Here is a 17,922-nt window from a genome sequence, read left to right on the forward strand (position 1 = left end):
CACAAGAAGGAGTAGGACTTGTGGGAATATGTTCGGTGTGATGGGACACATGGTCCTGCTCAAAGACATTTCCATGAAGAGAGTTTAGAAGCAGAGGAGCTTAAGGCATTTCACAGAAGGTGAGATAGATACTCCTCTACAAGAAAGCTCATGAGGTGTTCTTGTCATCCACAAGGTGTGGGGGTTGATCTCTTCTCCCAATAACTAGTGATAGGACAAAAGGAAATGGCCTCAAGTTGCACCAGGGGAGGTTTAGATTGGATATTAGGAAAAATTTCTTCCTGGAAAGGGTTGTCAGACATTGGAACAGGCTGCCCAGGGCAGTGGTGGAGTCACCATCCCTGAAGGGGTTTAAAAGTCATGTAGATGTGATTCTTAGGGACATGGGTTAGAGGTAGACTTGGCAGTGTTAGGTAATGGTTGGACTCGGTGATCTTAAAGGTCTTTTCCAACCGAAACGATTCTATGGTTCTATAATCTAAAAGCTTTCAGTGGAGAGAGCAGCACAAAAGAAGAGAACACAGGAGATACATTTTTGAACTGAAGTCTCGAATGAAGGAACCAAGAACTCAAACTTTTCTAGAGATGGACAGATGAAGCCAACGACGTGAAGTTTTATTTTGGATTAGTTGCTCTCTCTACAAGTGGAAGGGGACTCCTCATTCAAAAAGAAAAGAGGCCAGACGATGTGGCAGATCTGTGGGCCTGGATGTAGTTATGCTTTGGGGTAACTCGAATGAACTGGAAAGGTTTCTTGGTGAATTGGAATAGTTTCTTTGATTGGCAGAGAAAAGAGAAAGAGGATATTAAAGCAGAACTGAAGATTCTGAGCAGGAAGCGGGAGACTGTATTTTGTGTAGTTTCTTTCTGGCCATAGGTCATAGCTGAATGCCTCAGACACCTCCTAGAAATTATTCCCTTGAAGGGGCAAACCGCATCCAGGAGGATGCTGTGAAACAGCGTTGCCATAAAATGGACCTGATTTGCTTCTCCCCAGTTAGATGTGTGTCACGGTGCATGGGAGACGTCAAGTCCCCTGAGAATTCTTTGGAGTTGCACCTGTTAAAACAGTAGGATTTTACCTTCTACTAGTAAAACTCCCTTATATTCTCAAATAAAGCATCAATCTGGCACTGGTTCCACAGAAGTAGATAAGGAAGGAAACCCTGCTGCTCTTTTGCATGGACAAGTGATGGTTCAAGGGAAGCAAGCCACTGTTTCAGGCTTTTTTATGTAGGTGTCAGAAAGAAAAGGGGATTCCAAGCCAGGGTTGTAGTCAGGAATGAGTTTTGAGGACCTTTTGGAAGCTGAAGTAACTTGGATCTGCTCAGTTAACTCTGTCTTGGAGTCATGTGAGAGATGAATGGAGTTGAAGCTGGGATGCATAGTCTGATCTACCCACTCTAATATGCATGTACCCCTCTGTAGGTACATGTAGGAAGGTAGGACATGCTATTTTCTCACTTACACCCTCCTGTTCTTTGGTTTTCCCTCAGGCTCTCTCTTTTCTAACATGCTGGTGTTTCGTGACTCGCTTACTTAAAAAAGTGGGTGAGTTCAGAGCAAATTGTGTTGTTAAATGATTAATTAGAATTATACAAAGCCTTGTTTAAGCAGGCCTGCTTCATTTTACTCAAGTCAGACAGGAACAGACCTCCTGAAGCCTGAATTATCCCAGCTTCTGAGCTGGCATTGTTTTGAGTATATTGATTGAAAAACACATCTTGGGCACAAACAGTGCAAGTTAGATTAGGCCTGAGCTATGCTAATTTAAACTCATTACCCATCGGTTAGTGGGACTCTCAATGCAATGTGCCCAACACACACGCAGACGAGATGTGGGAAGAAAGTATAAATTGCTCCACTTAATCTCTTGTACACCTCCCTCTTGCCGCCCCACGGCTTACCGAAATAGAAAGCAGTTTAAAATATTAAAGCCTACTTTTTGTTGTTGTTGTTGTTACACAAATTACCGTATTGCCAAATCCGTCCTAACCTGAGAGAATTAAAATGACTCAGACCCCGTCCAGTTGGAGCCAGCCTGCTGATGCTGAGTGGGACGCCTGCCAGGGACCACAAACCCGGACGAGGTGTTTGCTGTGATTCCAAAAGCCATTAGCCTGGGAGCTGGCAGGAGCCGGATCGTGCCCGCGCAAGGGAGCTCCCCGTTTAGGGAAAGCTGCTCCTTCCTCTATGGGGTGATGACATCCATCCTTTCCCAGCTCTGGCTGGGTTCATGCAAGGGGCAACAGCTTCAATTTCAGCTCTACGGGAGAAAATGGATTGTCACTTCTCCCTTTTTCCCAGTGAAGTACCAGAGCAGGCGATGAAGCACATAAGAGATTGGAGGGACATGAGAATGCTTTAGATCCTGCTTTTCCTCTTCCTGCTGCAACTTCGTTCCACTTCAGTGTGCATAAAAAGAAAACGGACAACTAAAAAGTCTTACAAAGGTGTTAAGTCTTGCGAATCCCTGAGACAGGCGTCTCTGGCTTCATTCTTCATACAAGAAAATATATAAACTTATTGAATGGGTAAGTTTGGAAGAGACTTCTGAACATCACCCAGTCCAACTCCTTACTCACTTGCAAGGTGACTTCAAATTTAGATCCAGTTTTGACGTTAGATCAGGTTCCTCAGAGCCTTATCCAGCCAAATGATTTTCAGTATCTACAAGGATGGATTGTCACAACCTCTTTGTGCTACCTGTTCCAAGGGTTTTTTGTCTTCCTTGTGCATTTTTTTTCCCTAATACCTATTTTCCCCAGATGCAACTTGTGTTCAGTGCCCCTCATCCTTCTGCTGTGCACTTCTGAGAACAACCATAGAATCATAGAATAGTTTAGGTTGGAAGAGAACTTCAAAGCTCATCCAGTTCCACCCCTGCCATGAGCAGGGACATCTTCACCCAGATCAGGTTGCTCAGAGCCCCGTCCAGCCTGGCCTGGGATGTCTCCAGGGATGGTTCATCCACCACCTCTCTGGGCAACCTTGGACAGGGTTTCACCACCTTCACTGCAAAAAATTTCTTCCTCATGACTAACCTGAATCTGCCCTCCTTCTGTTTAAAACCATCACCCCTTGTCCTATCCATACATGCCCTTGAAAGAAGTTGCTCTCCAGCTTTCTTGTAGGCCCCCTTTAGGTACTGAAAGGCCACAATAAGGTCTCCCCAAAGCCTTCTCTTCTCCAGGCTGAACACCCCAGCTCTCTCAGCCTGTCCTCCCAGCAGAGCTGTTCCAGCCTCTGATCATTTCTGTGGCTCCTCTGGCCCCTCTCCAACAGGTCCATGTCTTTCCTGCACTGAGGGCTCCAGAGCTGGACACAGGACTCCAGGTGGGGTCTCACCAGAGCGGAGCAGAGGGGCAGAATCACCTCCCTCCACGTGCTGGCCACGCTGCTTTTGATGCTGCCCAAGGTACAGTTGGCCTTCTGGGCTGCAAGTGCACATTGCCGGCTCATGTCCTTCACCACGGGGCTGCTTTCAATAAGGAACAATCTGGTTCCTTTACAAACACTCAAGTAGTTGCAGACAAAAATTAGATTCCCTCTTAGCCTACTCCAACTTAATGAAACCTTGGTTTCTCAGTCCTTCTTGTATACTTTGATCATGTTGATGGCCCTCCTTTGGGCTTGTTCCAGTTTGTTCATATATTCCCTGTGTTGAGAGCCCCAAACTGGAGATGCTGGTCTAGATATGACCTCAAAAGTGCTGACACAAAATTATCACTTTCCTTGACCTGTAGTCTGGACTTCTGTTTATGCAGTCTAGCAAGCTGTTGGCCTTCTGTACCACAAGGGCATATTGCTGGCCCATCTTCAACTTCTTGTCCATCATTACCCCCAAGTCCTCTTCTGCAGAGCTGCTTTTCAGCCATCAGCCTCTACCACGTGCTGTTGCATGAAATTATTCCTTCTTCCCAGGTGCAGGACTCTGTGCTTGCCTTTGCTGACCTTCATATGGTTTCCCTGAGCCCATTTCTCCAGCCTGCTAAAATCCCTGTAAGTGACAGTCATTAATCACTATCCTGAATTTGTAATCATCCAACTGGCTGGGGTGCACTAGGTCTTACCATCCAGGCAGTTAATAGGACATAAATAGTACTGACCTCTTTGTACCACTTTGTACCACTGACCACAAGCCTTTCAGGCCAAACACTTTTTCACCCAACTGACAGTCCATTTGTTCAGTCTGTATCTCTCCAGTTTGGCTCCAAGGGTGCTTTGGGAGATTATTTAAAAGGCCTCACGCAGGTCAAAGCAAGCAACACCCACTGCCCTGTTCCTGTCCACACAGCCAGTTGTCTCATCACAGAAGGCAGCTGCATTTGACAGGGTTGATTTGCCTAGAGAAAGCCATGCTCTTCTCAATCAGCCTCATGTTCCTAGACATGAGGGAGGTGAAACACTGCCCCAGGTTTCCCAGAGAGGTGGTGGATGCCCCATCCGTGGAGACATCCCAGGTCAGGCTGGATGGGGCTCTGAGCAACCTGATCTGGGTGAAGATGTCCCTGCTCATGGCAGGGGTGGCACTGGATAAGCTTTGAAGGTGCCTTCCAAATCAAACTACTCTATGGTTTTATGCCTTCCAGGAAGCTTTGCTTTGTATTCCCTAGGTACAGAGGTAAGACCGAGTGAGGTAAAATTCCCTGGACCCTTCATCTGGCTCTTCTTGAAGATGGGTGTGACATTTGTCTTTTTTCAGGAAATGGGAATCTCCCCAATTACCAAAACCTTTCAAAGAATGACTTTGCAATGCCATTGGCCATGTACCTCAGCATCCTCAGATGCTTCTCATCAGATCTCATGGATGTTTTCTGTTGAATAATCTGTGCTAAATAGGCAAGAGTCCCTAGAAACCCTGTATATTTGCACACCTAAGATTCTTATCATGGGACTAGGGCTCTGTGTGCAGGTACCTCATTGTCTTTGCGGTAAAAGCCTGTCTTAGTACAACATAGCCTTCAAAGATGTGCACCGAGGAACCAAAAAATCAGCAGGAGTTTGTGCCTGGGCTAAGCAGAAATAGATTGGACCCATCAACTTGTGATTGGGATTGGACTACTTCACTTGAAGAGGCTGAGGAGAGACCTTATCACTGTCTACAACTGCCTGAAAGGAGGTTTTAGCAAGGAGGGTGTTGGTCTCTTCTCCCAAGTAACAAGTGATAGGACAAGAGGAAACGGCCTCAAGTTGCACCAGAGGAGCTTTAGATTGGATATTAGGAAAAATTTCTTCATGCAAAGGGTTGTCGGGCATTGGAACAGGCTGCCCAGGGCAGTGGTGGAGTCACCATCCCTGGAGGGGTTGAAAAGGCATTTAGATTAGGTTCTTAGGGACATGGTTTAGCGCTAGAGTTACGTTAGGTTGTGGTTGGACTCGATGATCCTGAGGGTCTCTTCCAACCAAAATGATTGGTTGGAAGATCCAGTGTCATTATTCAGTTATGTGATCACACATGACACCATTCACCGTGAGAGTGGCTGAACACTGGGACAAGTTGTGCAGAGAGGCCTTGGGACTTCTATCCTTTGAGAAGGCCCTAAGCAATCTAATTTGGGAGCTAGCCCTGCTTTAAGCAGATCCTAGGCTAGGTGACTTCCAGGCATCTCTTTCCAGCCTTCATGTTTTCTATGAAAAGTTCATTCTCCTGGTTGATCAATGTGTTACCCTCCATATTCACATATCAAACATGATGTATTCAGGCTCAGGTTGCTTACTCAGCACAGAACAGCAGAAGCTGTTCTGCAAGTTTAGTCAGAGTTGCAGAAAAATTAAGAAATCTCTAACATGTTATTTAATTAATTGTATCTGATCATGTCATTCAAAAGCTTTTCACACATATGGGCAGGGCAGAGACAATAGTGCACAGAATCGTAAAGCCTGGATCTAGGCATCTTTAGCAGTCTTTTAAAACTAGACCTATGTAAGTGTGACATAGATAACTTCTCAAAGAACCTCCAGTCTGAGTGTTTCGGATATATCTGTATCCATTTGAGATGCTGTAAACAGATGGGATTCCTAAAATAGCCTGAATACCTACACCCTGCAAATGAGACTTCTTGAAGGCACTTCAGGATGGGAAACCCCAAATCACTAGTGGCTTTGAAAACACCCAGCCTTTTGTATTTTCGTAGTCTCTCTACAACTAAAATAGTCTACAAGCAATGCACAGGGGTCATCGCTTTCGCAGAACCTCTTTGAGTCTTTTCCCACTCATTAGAGCAATGGTTCCCCTTCGTTGTTGGATATGTGACTGCTGATGAGCCTCAAAATATCTCTTGACCCGCCAGCCACCTTTTCCCATTATCCTAGCAGATAACCTTCCCATAACCTTTCCAGGACACTTCAGGCAGCAGTCGCAGCCTCAGCTGAGGATGGGAACAGGCTGACTCCAGCATCGCAAATCTGAGCGACTCCAAACATTTGGGCAAGTTAGAAATCAATCATGTGCAAACGTGGCCTAATTTGCAGGCACATTTCTCTGTGCTGTGTGAAGCAGGCAAAGCGAGTTTTTGGCTTGGCATTAACTAATTTCACCAGATTAAAATAGTACAGTATCTTACTTTGTTGTTTCAGCTGGGGTGGAAAATGCATCATTAATTATCACAGGAAACTAAGGAGGGGGGGAAGCTCAATAGAAAGGGAGCGCTGGCTGATGCGCTGCTGCAGAACAAAGCGGGCTGTGTCCTGCTGGGCAGCTCCCAGCACATGCTTTGCTTTCCCTGTGGGCATTTACCTGGCCTGAAGATAGATCTGGAGATGTTCTCAGTCCTGTCAGGGTTCACCACTACCAGCCCCTATAGGACCTGCCATGTACTGCAGCAGAAGAGGCTCCTACATTTTGTCTTGGTACTAATACATTAACTATTTAAGGGCCAGCTCCGAGACCTGTGTCTGAATCACACACAGACTGCAAAACAAGCGAGGTGCTCCTGGGTGTAAATGGGCCTCAGTGTCTTTGGCTTAGTGGTGCAGAGCCCTAAAGATCTGGCCCGTATCTTGTGTTATTTTGGAGACTGTAACATTTGGTCCCCTTTCCTCTTTTGCTTTTCTTGTTCTCTCTTGTTCACCAGACGCCTCTGCAAACTCCTCCTTTGCAGTAAAGAACACCATACGTCACCTCTGTGTTAAGCTGTCTGTGATCTTTAAGTCCAGCCTAAGGAGGCAAAATGAACACAAGAGCAGGGCTGCGCTCTGACCTGGTTTAGCTCCTTAGTATAAAACAGCATCCACGGGGTCTCCAGTGCTGCGATGGGGATGGAGATGGGGGTGGGGATATGGATATGAGGATGGGGATGGGGTGGGGAGGGAGATGCAGCAGGGGTGGGGATGAGGGCAAAGATGGGGATATGGGGACAAGGATGGTGATGAGGATGAGGATGAGGATGAGGATGAGGATGAGGATGAGGATGAGGATGAGGATGAGGATGAGGATGAGGATGAGGATGGGGAAGGGGATGGGGATGCTGGTGCTTTCTTGTGCAGTGCTGGCAGCTGGCTGGTAGCCTCTGCCTTCGTGGACGAGGTTTGGGTCTGCTGCTGGGCACAGCCCGTGTGCTGGCCGGGCCCTGCGTGGGCAGGAGAGAGGGCAGTGGTGCCCGCCAGCGCTGCGGCATGTTTTTAAGGCACTGCACTCTATAGTCCAAGCACTTTACAGCGCAAGGACTAAAAACAGGCAGCTAGACGTGACCTACACTGGGCATCTACTTAAAGATGAGCTCTGTGTCTCTGTTGTCAGACAACTCTTCACCATACCACCACCTTTTCTGGGTCACCAGTGTCCCTAAACCTGTTCATGGAGAAAGCGAGCTCCTTTCCTGAGCATCAATGCTTTGCATTGTACCACTGTTCTCATTGATTTGCTCCACACCATTTATTATTATTTCTTAATGTCTTACAGAGGCCCTTGGGGGAAGGATAACAATAGCCTGCAGCATGTAGGTGAAGACCTTAAGCTGCAAACACTTCAGCAGCTTTTTGGTTCAGCTTTGTTGTGTTTTACCTTAGATTATGCATTTGGAGTAGATCTGGACAGGCTCCGCTCTGCTTTCCAGTAACAGGCGGAACTGCTGCAGGGAATTAATGTGAACCAGGATTTGGAAAAGCCCTGTGCTTCCTCTGCATCCATAAAGTTAGATATATTTTCTTGGCTGCCTTGTGCTGAAGCTGTTAAACGGGTGTTTGCTGTTCCCTGCGCCCTCATCTTGGCACGGTTTTGATGGGGCAAAGCGTAAGCAGGTGGGACAAAGGTAGATAATAAGAGATCAGGCTGAATTTATTGATCTCTTCCACCAGTGTGGAATAGGGGGAATCACCCACAGGGGCTAGTGTGAAGACTCGGGCAGCAGTGTGGCTGCACGTTCCCACGAGCGCTGCTCTCCGAAGGGTTTGGTGTGGTGGTGATGCTCTGATCCGCTCAACCAGCACCTGCGCCAGGTGACAGGGCAGCGCCAGCCCTCAGCAGGGTCCCCGCTTTCGTCCCTGTCCCCTGCTTCACCCCTGTGTGCTCTCACATGCAGTGCAGCCTCAACATTGTCTCTGGGGAGCACTTTCCGCGTTGTACTCATGTCAGTGATGCCCGTAACTCCATGTGCAAAGCCGTTTGTCCCTCTGTCCACTCTGACAGCTCTGGAGGACAGACCGACAAGGTCTCTGGGCATGGGTGCCTCTGGGCTGGAGTCTTTTCCGTCTTGAAGCTGTGGAGCAGATCCTTCCGCCCTGTTTTGCTCCAGTGTAGCTCCACTGACATCTATTGGGGCTCAGTCTGAGTTACACTAATGCAAGTGGAAAACCAGCCTCAGGGTGGGGTTTCTGTAATGTTTTACAATATTCCAAATGTGCATTAGTGTCAGAGATTATTTCCTGTGGACATGGCCATTCTCCTGAGTGTACCTTGGTTTTAAATGCCTATTTTCCTTGCTGGTCCTGTTGCTCTGGACTCCCCAGAGAAGCTCCTGAGGTCTGCTTGCTGTTTTGTGGTATTATGTTGAGAGTTCGCTTTGGGTCTTGAATGGACGGGATGATTTGTGAGCATTTACCTTTCTTCTCTCTGTGCCCCCCCATATCTCACTTCAGATACAGACCAGCCAAGCTGGCTCTTGCTAATTACTTAAGGAAGTAGTTATCTGCAATAGCAGCATTCAGTCTCTTTGGAAAACAGACCAGTGTGTTGAAGGGTGGTATTTCTTTTTCTTGCCACAGGTCATGGTGAGGGTTCCCCCCACCGCATCTCATTTTGTGGTCCTTTTGGAACTGAAGCACAATGATTAGCCAGTTCCTTATATGAACCAGCTGTGAACTCTCCTCCATAGAAATGCTCTTATTGTTCCGTGCTCAGAAATTGTAATTATCAAAGAAAAAATACTGAGCCGAGGCCAAGGTACAGTAACTTCGTTACTTGAGTAATGGGGGTGAGATGCAGTTTGGGAGCCGTGTGGGGATTAGAAACACGTTGGAGCGAGAGGAGGAGGGTTCGGAAGGGCAGAGCGGAACAGTCCTGCTGCTGGCCGGGGCTGCAGCGTTGGCCGCGGTCAGAACGGCACACCCGGTCCCACGGGTCTCTCTCTGCAGACCCAATCCACACACGCTTTCTTTCCATACACCCCCCTTCTCAAATTCCTGCTAGTAACATCTTTAAAAAGACCCGGAGTCCCTCTGCTGAATGTCCCTCAAGCATTTTCTGTATAAATCACTTTGCAGATACCAGCATTTGTCCCATCAGACTTCTGGGCAATCATAGGGTAGAAAGCAATTTTGCCTGGGTCAGGACCAAGAGAAACAAGATATTTCTCCAGTTACGTTTCTTTCTTTTAAATATATTCCAGGCATATATTGCTGCTGATGCTGTGACCTGACGCTTACACTGTCGCACTGTAATTATTCCACTTTATGATTTTTCCCTGTAATCAGTTCCCCACCCACGCAGAGATTTGGGGATTTCTGTGCAAAATAAGCCTGGGAGATAGCATGTCAATGTTCATATTCTGCTGCATGCCACAAGGTTGGCATCGCTGTCCACTGTGCGACCCTGATTTCTCCCCAGTTCTTTGTGGTTTGGGCTGCCAAGGTGGGATCCCTTCCTCCAAACTTTAGATGTCTGCAATGGAAGTGTCTACAAGTATTCCGGTTATCTAGTCTCCCTTAAAAAACTGTGGTGGTAGTGACACTGATATGGTGCATTTCATTTGGTCCAGTTCAGGTGTCAGGCTTTAGCATGAGCAGGATCGTATGTGTTCATTCAGAGGAGTCCCAGCAGCAAACCAAGCGGTCCTGCTGGTTATAGTCTTATACAGAGAACAGAGAATGAGCACGGGCTAGCTAAATGACACCCATAACACAGCAAAATCTTAAAACATGGCAGTTATCTGGTGTTCCTTTAAATTCCTTAGATGTCCATTATATTCCTCTGTAATTTTTCTAGTCCATTTTGCCAGGTAAATATATTACTCTAAATACAGCTTTAAAAGGCAGGAGAAGCGAGAGGAAATCACAGACATCCTTCAGCTGTCAGAGCTGACATGTTAATACTGAAGCAGCAGAGCACTCAGCAGCTGGTTCACTCCCCATCAACTCCCTGTTAAACTGACTGAACTCAGGTGGTTTGGAACTGGAAATAAACTGAGCCAAACCATTTCCTGAGCTAATGAAGGGAATTCATCCTTGGTGCTGCAGCAGGCACTTAAAGTGATTAATTGCAAGAAAGACACTTATAAAGCCACCAAACATTAGTTTAGTCCACCCATTCTGTGTTTAAGGCATGGATGCTTGTGATGCCCTCATGAGTCAGAAATGCTGCTGCTGCTGCTGTTCCGTACCAGTGTGCCTGTGTATGGGCACTGTGGCGCTAATATTTGCTGCAAGAAAGTGGCCATTGCCACCTCTGCTTAACCAGAATCACTTTAAAGTGGCACTAATTATTCATCTTTGGAGAGCTCAGCTCATCAGAGTTATGAAAGCAAAATGTTGGTGAGATGATGGTACTGAGTAACACATCTGGTCTGGCCAATAAGGATTTGGGTTTTTTTTGCTAGAGTTGCTTGTATATGTTCTCTGAGCAAAATAAGCCATGTCAATAAAAGTTACTTCTCTGCCAGAGTAACTGCGCTCCCATGAGGTTTTCTGCTCGCATGGAAATAATGAGAGAGTAAATCATTCCCCGGTGCCACAACATACCAGTAGATTTCTAGTCTGGCTGTGGCTTTTGCACTGAAGAAAAGGAGCAGGTAAAGCTGAATGTGTTTTCTCGGTCCGTGAGAGATGAGGCAGCACCATCTGCCGGTGTTGTCGCTCCTGTGCTCAGGAGCTCCTCCGTCTCCTGTCCCAGCCCAGCTCATCGCATCGGCACAGGAGCCAAGAGAATGGTCCCTACCACAAGGTTTCTAAGAGCACATCAGTGGGGCAGACAATCCATTTGCCACGATGTCCATCTCATGGTGTTTCTGTCTTTTCAGGCACTGCATCTGTTGCAGTTGCTGGCATCTTAGCAGCCTTAAGGATCACAAAGAACAAGCTCTCTGACCACAAGTTTGTTTTCCTGGGAGCTGGAGAGGTAGGAATGTTCTTCAGTTTGTTCCTAAATATGATCTAAATTCAAATTTAGAGAGAGAAAAACCAACCATGAAACTTTCTGCAAGGCTTGGCTTCATGAACACAAAGCACAGAAGCAGGTTCCCTGTCACTGGGCCCGTGTGGACCCCACAGGTGGATCTTGCTGCTGTGTAGAAGTTGCCAACAATCTTTCGGTGACCTTGGCCCATGATCCCTGGGCAGACATCCTGGGTGCTACAAGGCTGCCCAGGTGTCAGTGGGGCTCTAAGTACCTTTGAGGAAAGTCCCATATGAGGCAGAATGCTGCAGGAACATTAAAGAGGCAGGTTTGAGTCCTGAGGGCTGGTATTTGGGCTAAACCAGAGCCTCTTTCCCAATAGAGTCAAAAGGAGTCAGACTCAAAGAACTGCAAGAACATAACATTACATTTTGGAGTCGGTCATATTGCCCCCGTGGCAGAAGTCAGGTAGTCTGTAAGGTACCATGCTCAAAGAGAGAGAGGGAAGAAAATGTTTCTAAAGCCTGGGCTGTGGACTAAAGATCCTCCTCTCCCCCACCTGTGGGGCTTTGGGAAGGTCTGTTACTCACTGTTTGTCTACCATTCTGCTGGACAGTTGGGGTTTTACTTATTGATGGCAGCACCCACAATGCTAAAATCAGCCCCATGCCATGACACTGGACAGCCCTGGAGCAGAAAGCCTCCCAGTTTTGTGCAGTGCTGGGGGATGAGCCAACACATCTCTCATTTAAAATCTTCCCCCGCAAAGACGTTGATACCCCAGTGAAGCTTTTATATCATGTGTTCCAGGCTGCAGTCGGAATAGCTCATCTCATCCTCATGGCCATGGAAAAGGAAGGAACTTCACGAGAGGATGCTGTCAAAAAAATTTGGATGGTGGACTCCAGGGGACTGGTTGTGAAGGTAACTTGTCTCCAGAGCTGAGCTCCACTCCCCCATCAGCTCCTGCAAGGCAGAGGCCAGAGCAGGCAGTTATCTGGGACCCTTGCTCAGCCCTGGAGCAAGGGCTGCAGTTTTACTGGTGTCAGCAGAGCTGTTCCTGCGTTCAGAGGACGGGGTCTCGTGGTGACAGCTGTGTACCAGCAGCACGGGCTGCCCTGAAGGCAACGCTTTGTGCTGGGCCTCTAAAGTGATAGGACACACAGCTGGCCATTGTCTCTAGCAGCGCTGGAGCTCTTGCATCTCATATGGGGTATTACAACAGCAACACTGTGCCCTGCTGGGTGGTCCAGCTCTGCTCTGCACTCCCAGGGACTTCAGGGCCTCTGCCCTTGTCCCTCCTCAGACACGAGGAGACTTGTGCTACATGTACAGTTCCTCTGCACTGGCAGCCACATCCTTTCTCCACACAACCAATGTATTTTGGAGAGCGAGAGGAGCAGAGACCAGCCCCGCCGTGACATTACACCAACAGCTCAATGCCTGACTGGCCGATGCTGAGGACCTGCTCTGAGAAATCTGGTTTAGGCAGAGGGCCTAGAGATTAAAAGAACTGATGAGTTACTGTGTTTATGTCTCCACCTTTTACCAACAGCCCAAAGTTTGACTCCTCCTTTTCCCTCACAGGGCAGGAGCGACCTGAACGATGAGAAAGAAATATTTGCCCAGGACCACCCCAGTGTGAACTCGCTGGAAGAGGTTGTGCAGAAAGTGAAGCCTACAGCAATTATAGGTGGAGTTCCTTAGCACAACTCTTTCATGTCAATTCATTCTTAGGAGATTTTCTGTCTTTCCTCCAGGGCCTGCTTCTGTTCTCCCAGTCAAAACAAAGTGAGCTTTCTTTATCCCCGTGTTGCCAGTTGTGTACTTCACATCCTTTCCCCTTTGACCATGGGACACCAGGTCCCCCGTTTTTGGAGCTGAAGGAGCTGCAGAGGGACATGGCTGCAGAGGGAGGTGACATGGGAGGCAGGACCTGGGGCGCTCGGCAGTGAGCAGGACCCTGGCATGGCAAGGGCAAGGGTGACAACAGGCAGCTTGGGCAGGTCTTTGGGAGGAGAATCATAGAACAGTTTGGGTTGGAAGGGAACTTCAAAGCTCCTCCAGTGCCACCCCTGCCATGAGCAGGGACATCTTCACCCAGATCAGGTTGCTCAGAGCCCCATCCAGCCTGGCCTGGGATGTCTCCAGGGATGGGGCATCCACCACCTCTCTGGGCAACCTGGGACAGGGTTTCACTACCCTCAGCATAAACAGTTTCTTCGTCATGTCTGTCCTGAATCTCCCCTCCTTTAGTTTAAAACCATCACCCCTTGTACTATCCCTACATGCCGTTGAAAAAAGTTGCTCTCCAGCTTTCTTGTTGGTCCCGTGTAGGTACGGAAAGGCCACAATAAGGTCTCCCCAGAGTCTCCTCCAGGCTGAACAACCCCAGCTCTCTCAGCTTGCCAACACAGCAGAGCCGTTCCAACCCTCTGACCATTTTTGTGGCCTCCTCTGGACCTCTTCCAACAGGTCCATATTGTACTGAGAAGTTCTGAGCCTTTGGAAGGCAAAGTGCCACAGCCAGACTGGCATAAACACCCATCCCCACCCTGTCCAGAGGAGCAGAGGGCTTTATTTTGAGACAGGCTTTTAATCTCCCCATAATATAAGAAAGAAACATTCCCACCTGCCTCTCCAGAGATGGAGCCTTGTCCCTCCCACCGTTCATTTACCAACAGAGCTATTCAAGAGGGATCAGCCCAATGCACTGAAGTCAGTTGCAAAGCACCGTCCCACTCTGCTGTTGTCGTTTTAGGTGTCGCAGCCGTTGCAGGAGCTTTCACGGAGAAGATTTTGAAGGCCATGGCAGCTTTCAATGAGAGGCCCATCGTGTTTGCCCTGAGCAACCCCACGAGTAAAGCGGAGTGCACAGCGGAGCAGTGCTACCGCCTCACTGAGGTGCTCAGCGCAGGGATGGTGGGGATGTGGGGATGCTGTGGCCGTGGCTGTACCAAGGGAACCAGGGGGCTGCATGGTGGGTGGACAAGTGACAGTGGGCATGAGTTGAAACAGAAGAGGTTCAGGCTGGTCATAAAGAAAAACTTGCACACTGTGAGGAGAGCCAGGAGGTGGAACAGAGGCCCAGGCTGCTCATGCAGTCTCTGCCCTTGCAGGTTTTCAAGACCAGGCTGGATAAAGCCCTGAGCAACCTGGTCTGATTGCATAGCTGAACTTGCTGTGAGCAAGGGTTTGGGTCCCTACCAGCCTGAATTACTTTGTGGTCCTCTAAAAAAAGCACTTGTCTCCTTCTCCCACAGCTGTCTGAGGTGTCTCATCCTCCCACGTTACTGTCCCCTGTGTTTTGCCACCCTAGTCGTTTGCATAACTCTTTCATCACCCAACATGGGCTCAGTGTCACTGAAGAATTATGGTCATGTGGATTGACAGAATCATAGAATTATCCCAGTTGGAAGAGGCCCTAAGGATCATCAAGTCAAACCATAACCTAACTCCAGCACTAAACCATGTCCCTAAGAACCTCATCTAAACACCTTTTAAACCCTTCCAGGGATGGTGACTCAACCACTTCCCTGGACAGCCTGTTCCAATGCCTGACAACCCTTTCCATTAAGAAATTTCTCCTCATATCCTATCTAAACGTCCCCTGGCAACAGTGGAGGCCATTTCCTCTTCCTGATGTGGGGTGAGAGAGGAGGCCTTGTCTCACTCTCCACTTTGCCCTCCCCACCACCTGCTGCTGGCTAGAGCAGCCACACAGCCCCCAGACCTTTATTGCTTGAGTCCCTCCTCATCCTCCGTAGATGGTTGATGGATAAGAAGAGACTCTTTCTCAGCATGTTGAAAGCACTTGGGCAGTGCCAACACCCACTAGGTGCTTGGTGGCCCTGTCTGTGGCCCTGTCTGTGGCTCTGGGGACCAAGCCCTCCGGAAGTATCAGCTGGAGATGGCTCTGGTGGAGATCCACTGGCTGGCTGGAGATCTGTCCACTTGGTCACCAGAGTCCCCTGAGCACAGATCATGGCGAGCAGCAGAAATGTAAGATGTTTCTTCTGAATTTTGACACCTCTTTCTCTCTCTTTGATCAGGGCCGGGGAATATTTGCAAGCGGGAGTCCATTCCCACAGGTGACCCTGCCCAACGGACAGACCTTCTTCCCTGGCCAAGGGAACAACGCCTACGTCTTCCCAGGAGTGGCACTGGGAGTCATCAGCTGCGGAGTGCGGCACATCTCTGATGATATCTTCCTCATCACAGCAGAGGTTTCCAACTGGCATTTAACTAATATTTTTTAAAAATCTAGCAAGAGGCACACGCACCTACTTCAGGTGTTTTTGAGAACCTGGCCTGGGGCAATGTGTTGAGGAGAAACAGCACAACCTCAGCAAAAAGCCGCAGCCTTTCCCAGTCTCGGAGAAAGCTCCCACTTCGTTTGCCCGTACAGAGGCGCGGGAGCCATGACAGGGCTCTCCTTGTTCTCCACAACTGCTGCCCTGGCACAGCACTTCCACCATTTAAGTCTGTAGTGAAATGTATACACGTTTTGAATAGTTCAGCAGTTTCTGTTAAAATTAGTCGCAGCTCTGCCGCTGCTGAGGTTTCATCCATATGTCATGTATGGTAGTGAACGTGGTACGTGCTTGAAACCATCTCTACAAACTACCTTTCTCTTCTTTCTAGTCTATTGCTGCTGCAGTAACAGAGCAGAATCTTGCAGAAGGAAGACTTTATCCCCCCTTGGACAGAATCAGAGAGGTGTCTCTCAAAATTGCTGTGAAAGTGAGTATTTCCACTTTTATTTCCACTCTCCATGGCAGGGAGGGCAGCACTTGCCCTGGCATCATTCTTACTATGTACTTTTTTAGTTCAACTTGTTCTACAGCCCAAAGCAATGATTCTCAGGAATCTTTCCAGCCGGAATTGCTGCTTTAATTTCTCCCATCAGCCCAAATCTGAAAAATACCTGCTGATTCTGGGTGCCTCACAGTTCACAAAGCTCTGCGTTATTGCTTGGAGCTGTGACTGCTCAGCACTTAAAAAAATCAGGTTTAGGGTCAAATTCAAACATGATGCAAGTTGCCTGAAGATTTTAGGTTCCAAACCAGCAATTTGGAACCTTTTCTCCTGTATTTGGTAGGGGCCTAAAATACCTAGATACTATTCCAGATCTGAGGTGGTTGTCTAATTGTGGGAGTGGTGCCCTGTATACATCAAATTTGTAATTCCCGTTCAGAGGACACCCATTGAGAATCACGTTGGCCTGCAGGGAGTTACGGATGGATGCAGAGGAGCTCAGGGGTGTGAGCGGAGGTGGTCAAAGAGCTGCTCTCCTTCTTTAACTGCACGCTCCAGCCATTCTGCCAGGGCAGGGCTGTGCATTTCCAGGGAAAATACAGCCGGGGCCAAACTGCATTTGTTTTCAGCATCATAACATGCCAACTTTATTTCATCAGCTCATTTTGCTTATCTTTTTGCAGATTGTTGACTGGGCCTACAAGCATGGTCTTGCTTCTTGGTACCCTGAGCCAGCAGACAAGGAAGCCTTTGTGAAACAGTTTGTTTACAATACTGATTACGATTCATTTCTAATTGATGATTACAGGTGGCCCCCCACAGCCATGCAAACACAAGGTGTGTAAGTTTTTGTGAGAACTGGTTTCTCATTATTTTTCCGTCAGTTCCCGTGGTTCATATAATTGCTGATGTAAATGCACCCCCAGCCTTGCAGAATGATAAAAGTAAATTAATCTAAGTAGTTTTTTTACTTGCTGCTGCTTTTTCTCTGTGGGAGCATTTCAGTAGGGAATAAAAGAGAGTCCAAGCTGGGCAGTCAGTGCTCCAAGGAGGCACAGCCGATGGCTGCAGCCCATCCCAGTCAATCAGCACTGGATGTTCACAGAATCACAGAAAGGTTGGGGTTGGAAGGGACCTCTGGAGATCATCCAGTCCAACCCACCTGCTAAAGCAGGTTCACCAGAGCAGATCACACAGGAATGTGTCCAGGTGGGTTTGAATGTCTCCAGAGAAGGAGACTCCACAGCCTCCCTGGGCAGCCTGTTCCAGGCTCTGGCACCTCAAAGTGAAGAAGTTTCTCCTCATATTCAGATGGAACCTCCTGTGCTTCAGTCTGTGCCCGCTGCTCCTCATCCTATCACTATGCACCACTGAAAGGAGTCTGGTCCTGTCCCCTTGACACCCGCCCTTGACACCATATTAGTGCTGCATAACAAACTGCCTGTCTCTCAGCTCAGCTCCTGAGCCACCTCAGAAGCCAAGAGTCCCATTCCCAGTGGGAATGTCTGCAGGAAGTTCAGAGCCCCACTTCCATGGTATCAGCTGCATGCATGATCATCCCTCACACACGACAGCCCCGCTGTGCCCGTGTCTCTTGGGATGTGATGGGAAGCGTG

The 17,922-nt window shown here is 48.2% G+C and overlaps 1 protein-coding gene across 3 annotated transcripts in view; it reads left to right on the forward strand.

Annotated features, from left to right (window-relative positions):
- ME3 (malic enzyme 3) overlaps nt 1–17,250 on the forward strand; it is a 133,764-nt gene extending 116,514 nt beyond the window's left edge. For all 3 annotated transcript variants that reach the window (XM_082060952.1, XM_082060954.1, XM_082060953.1), the window contains 7 exons: nt 11,454–11,551; nt 12,359–12,472; nt 13,136–13,241; nt 14,310–14,452; nt 15,601–15,774; nt 16,193–16,291; nt 16,990–17,250. In XM_082060952.1, coding sequence (XP_081917078.1) covers nt 11,454–11,551; nt 12,359–12,472; nt 13,136–13,241; nt 14,310–14,452; nt 15,601–15,774; nt 16,193–16,291; nt 16,990–17,151 — 896 coding nt within the window. In that variant the 3' untranslated portion in view covers nt 17,152–17,250. The remainder of the gene's footprint in view (nt 1–11,453; nt 11,552–12,358; nt 12,473–13,135; nt 13,242–14,309; nt 14,453–15,600; nt 15,775–16,192; nt 16,292–16,989) is intronic.
- Nucleotides 17,251–17,922: the final 672 nt, after the last annotated feature.

The sequence above is a fragment of the Streptopelia decaocto genome (assembly GCF_964273445.1).
Source record: "Streptopelia decaocto genome assembly, chromosome: 1".
In the NCBI taxonomy this organism is placed as follows: Eukaryota; Metazoa; Chordata; class Aves; order Columbiformes; family Columbidae; genus Streptopelia; species Streptopelia decaocto.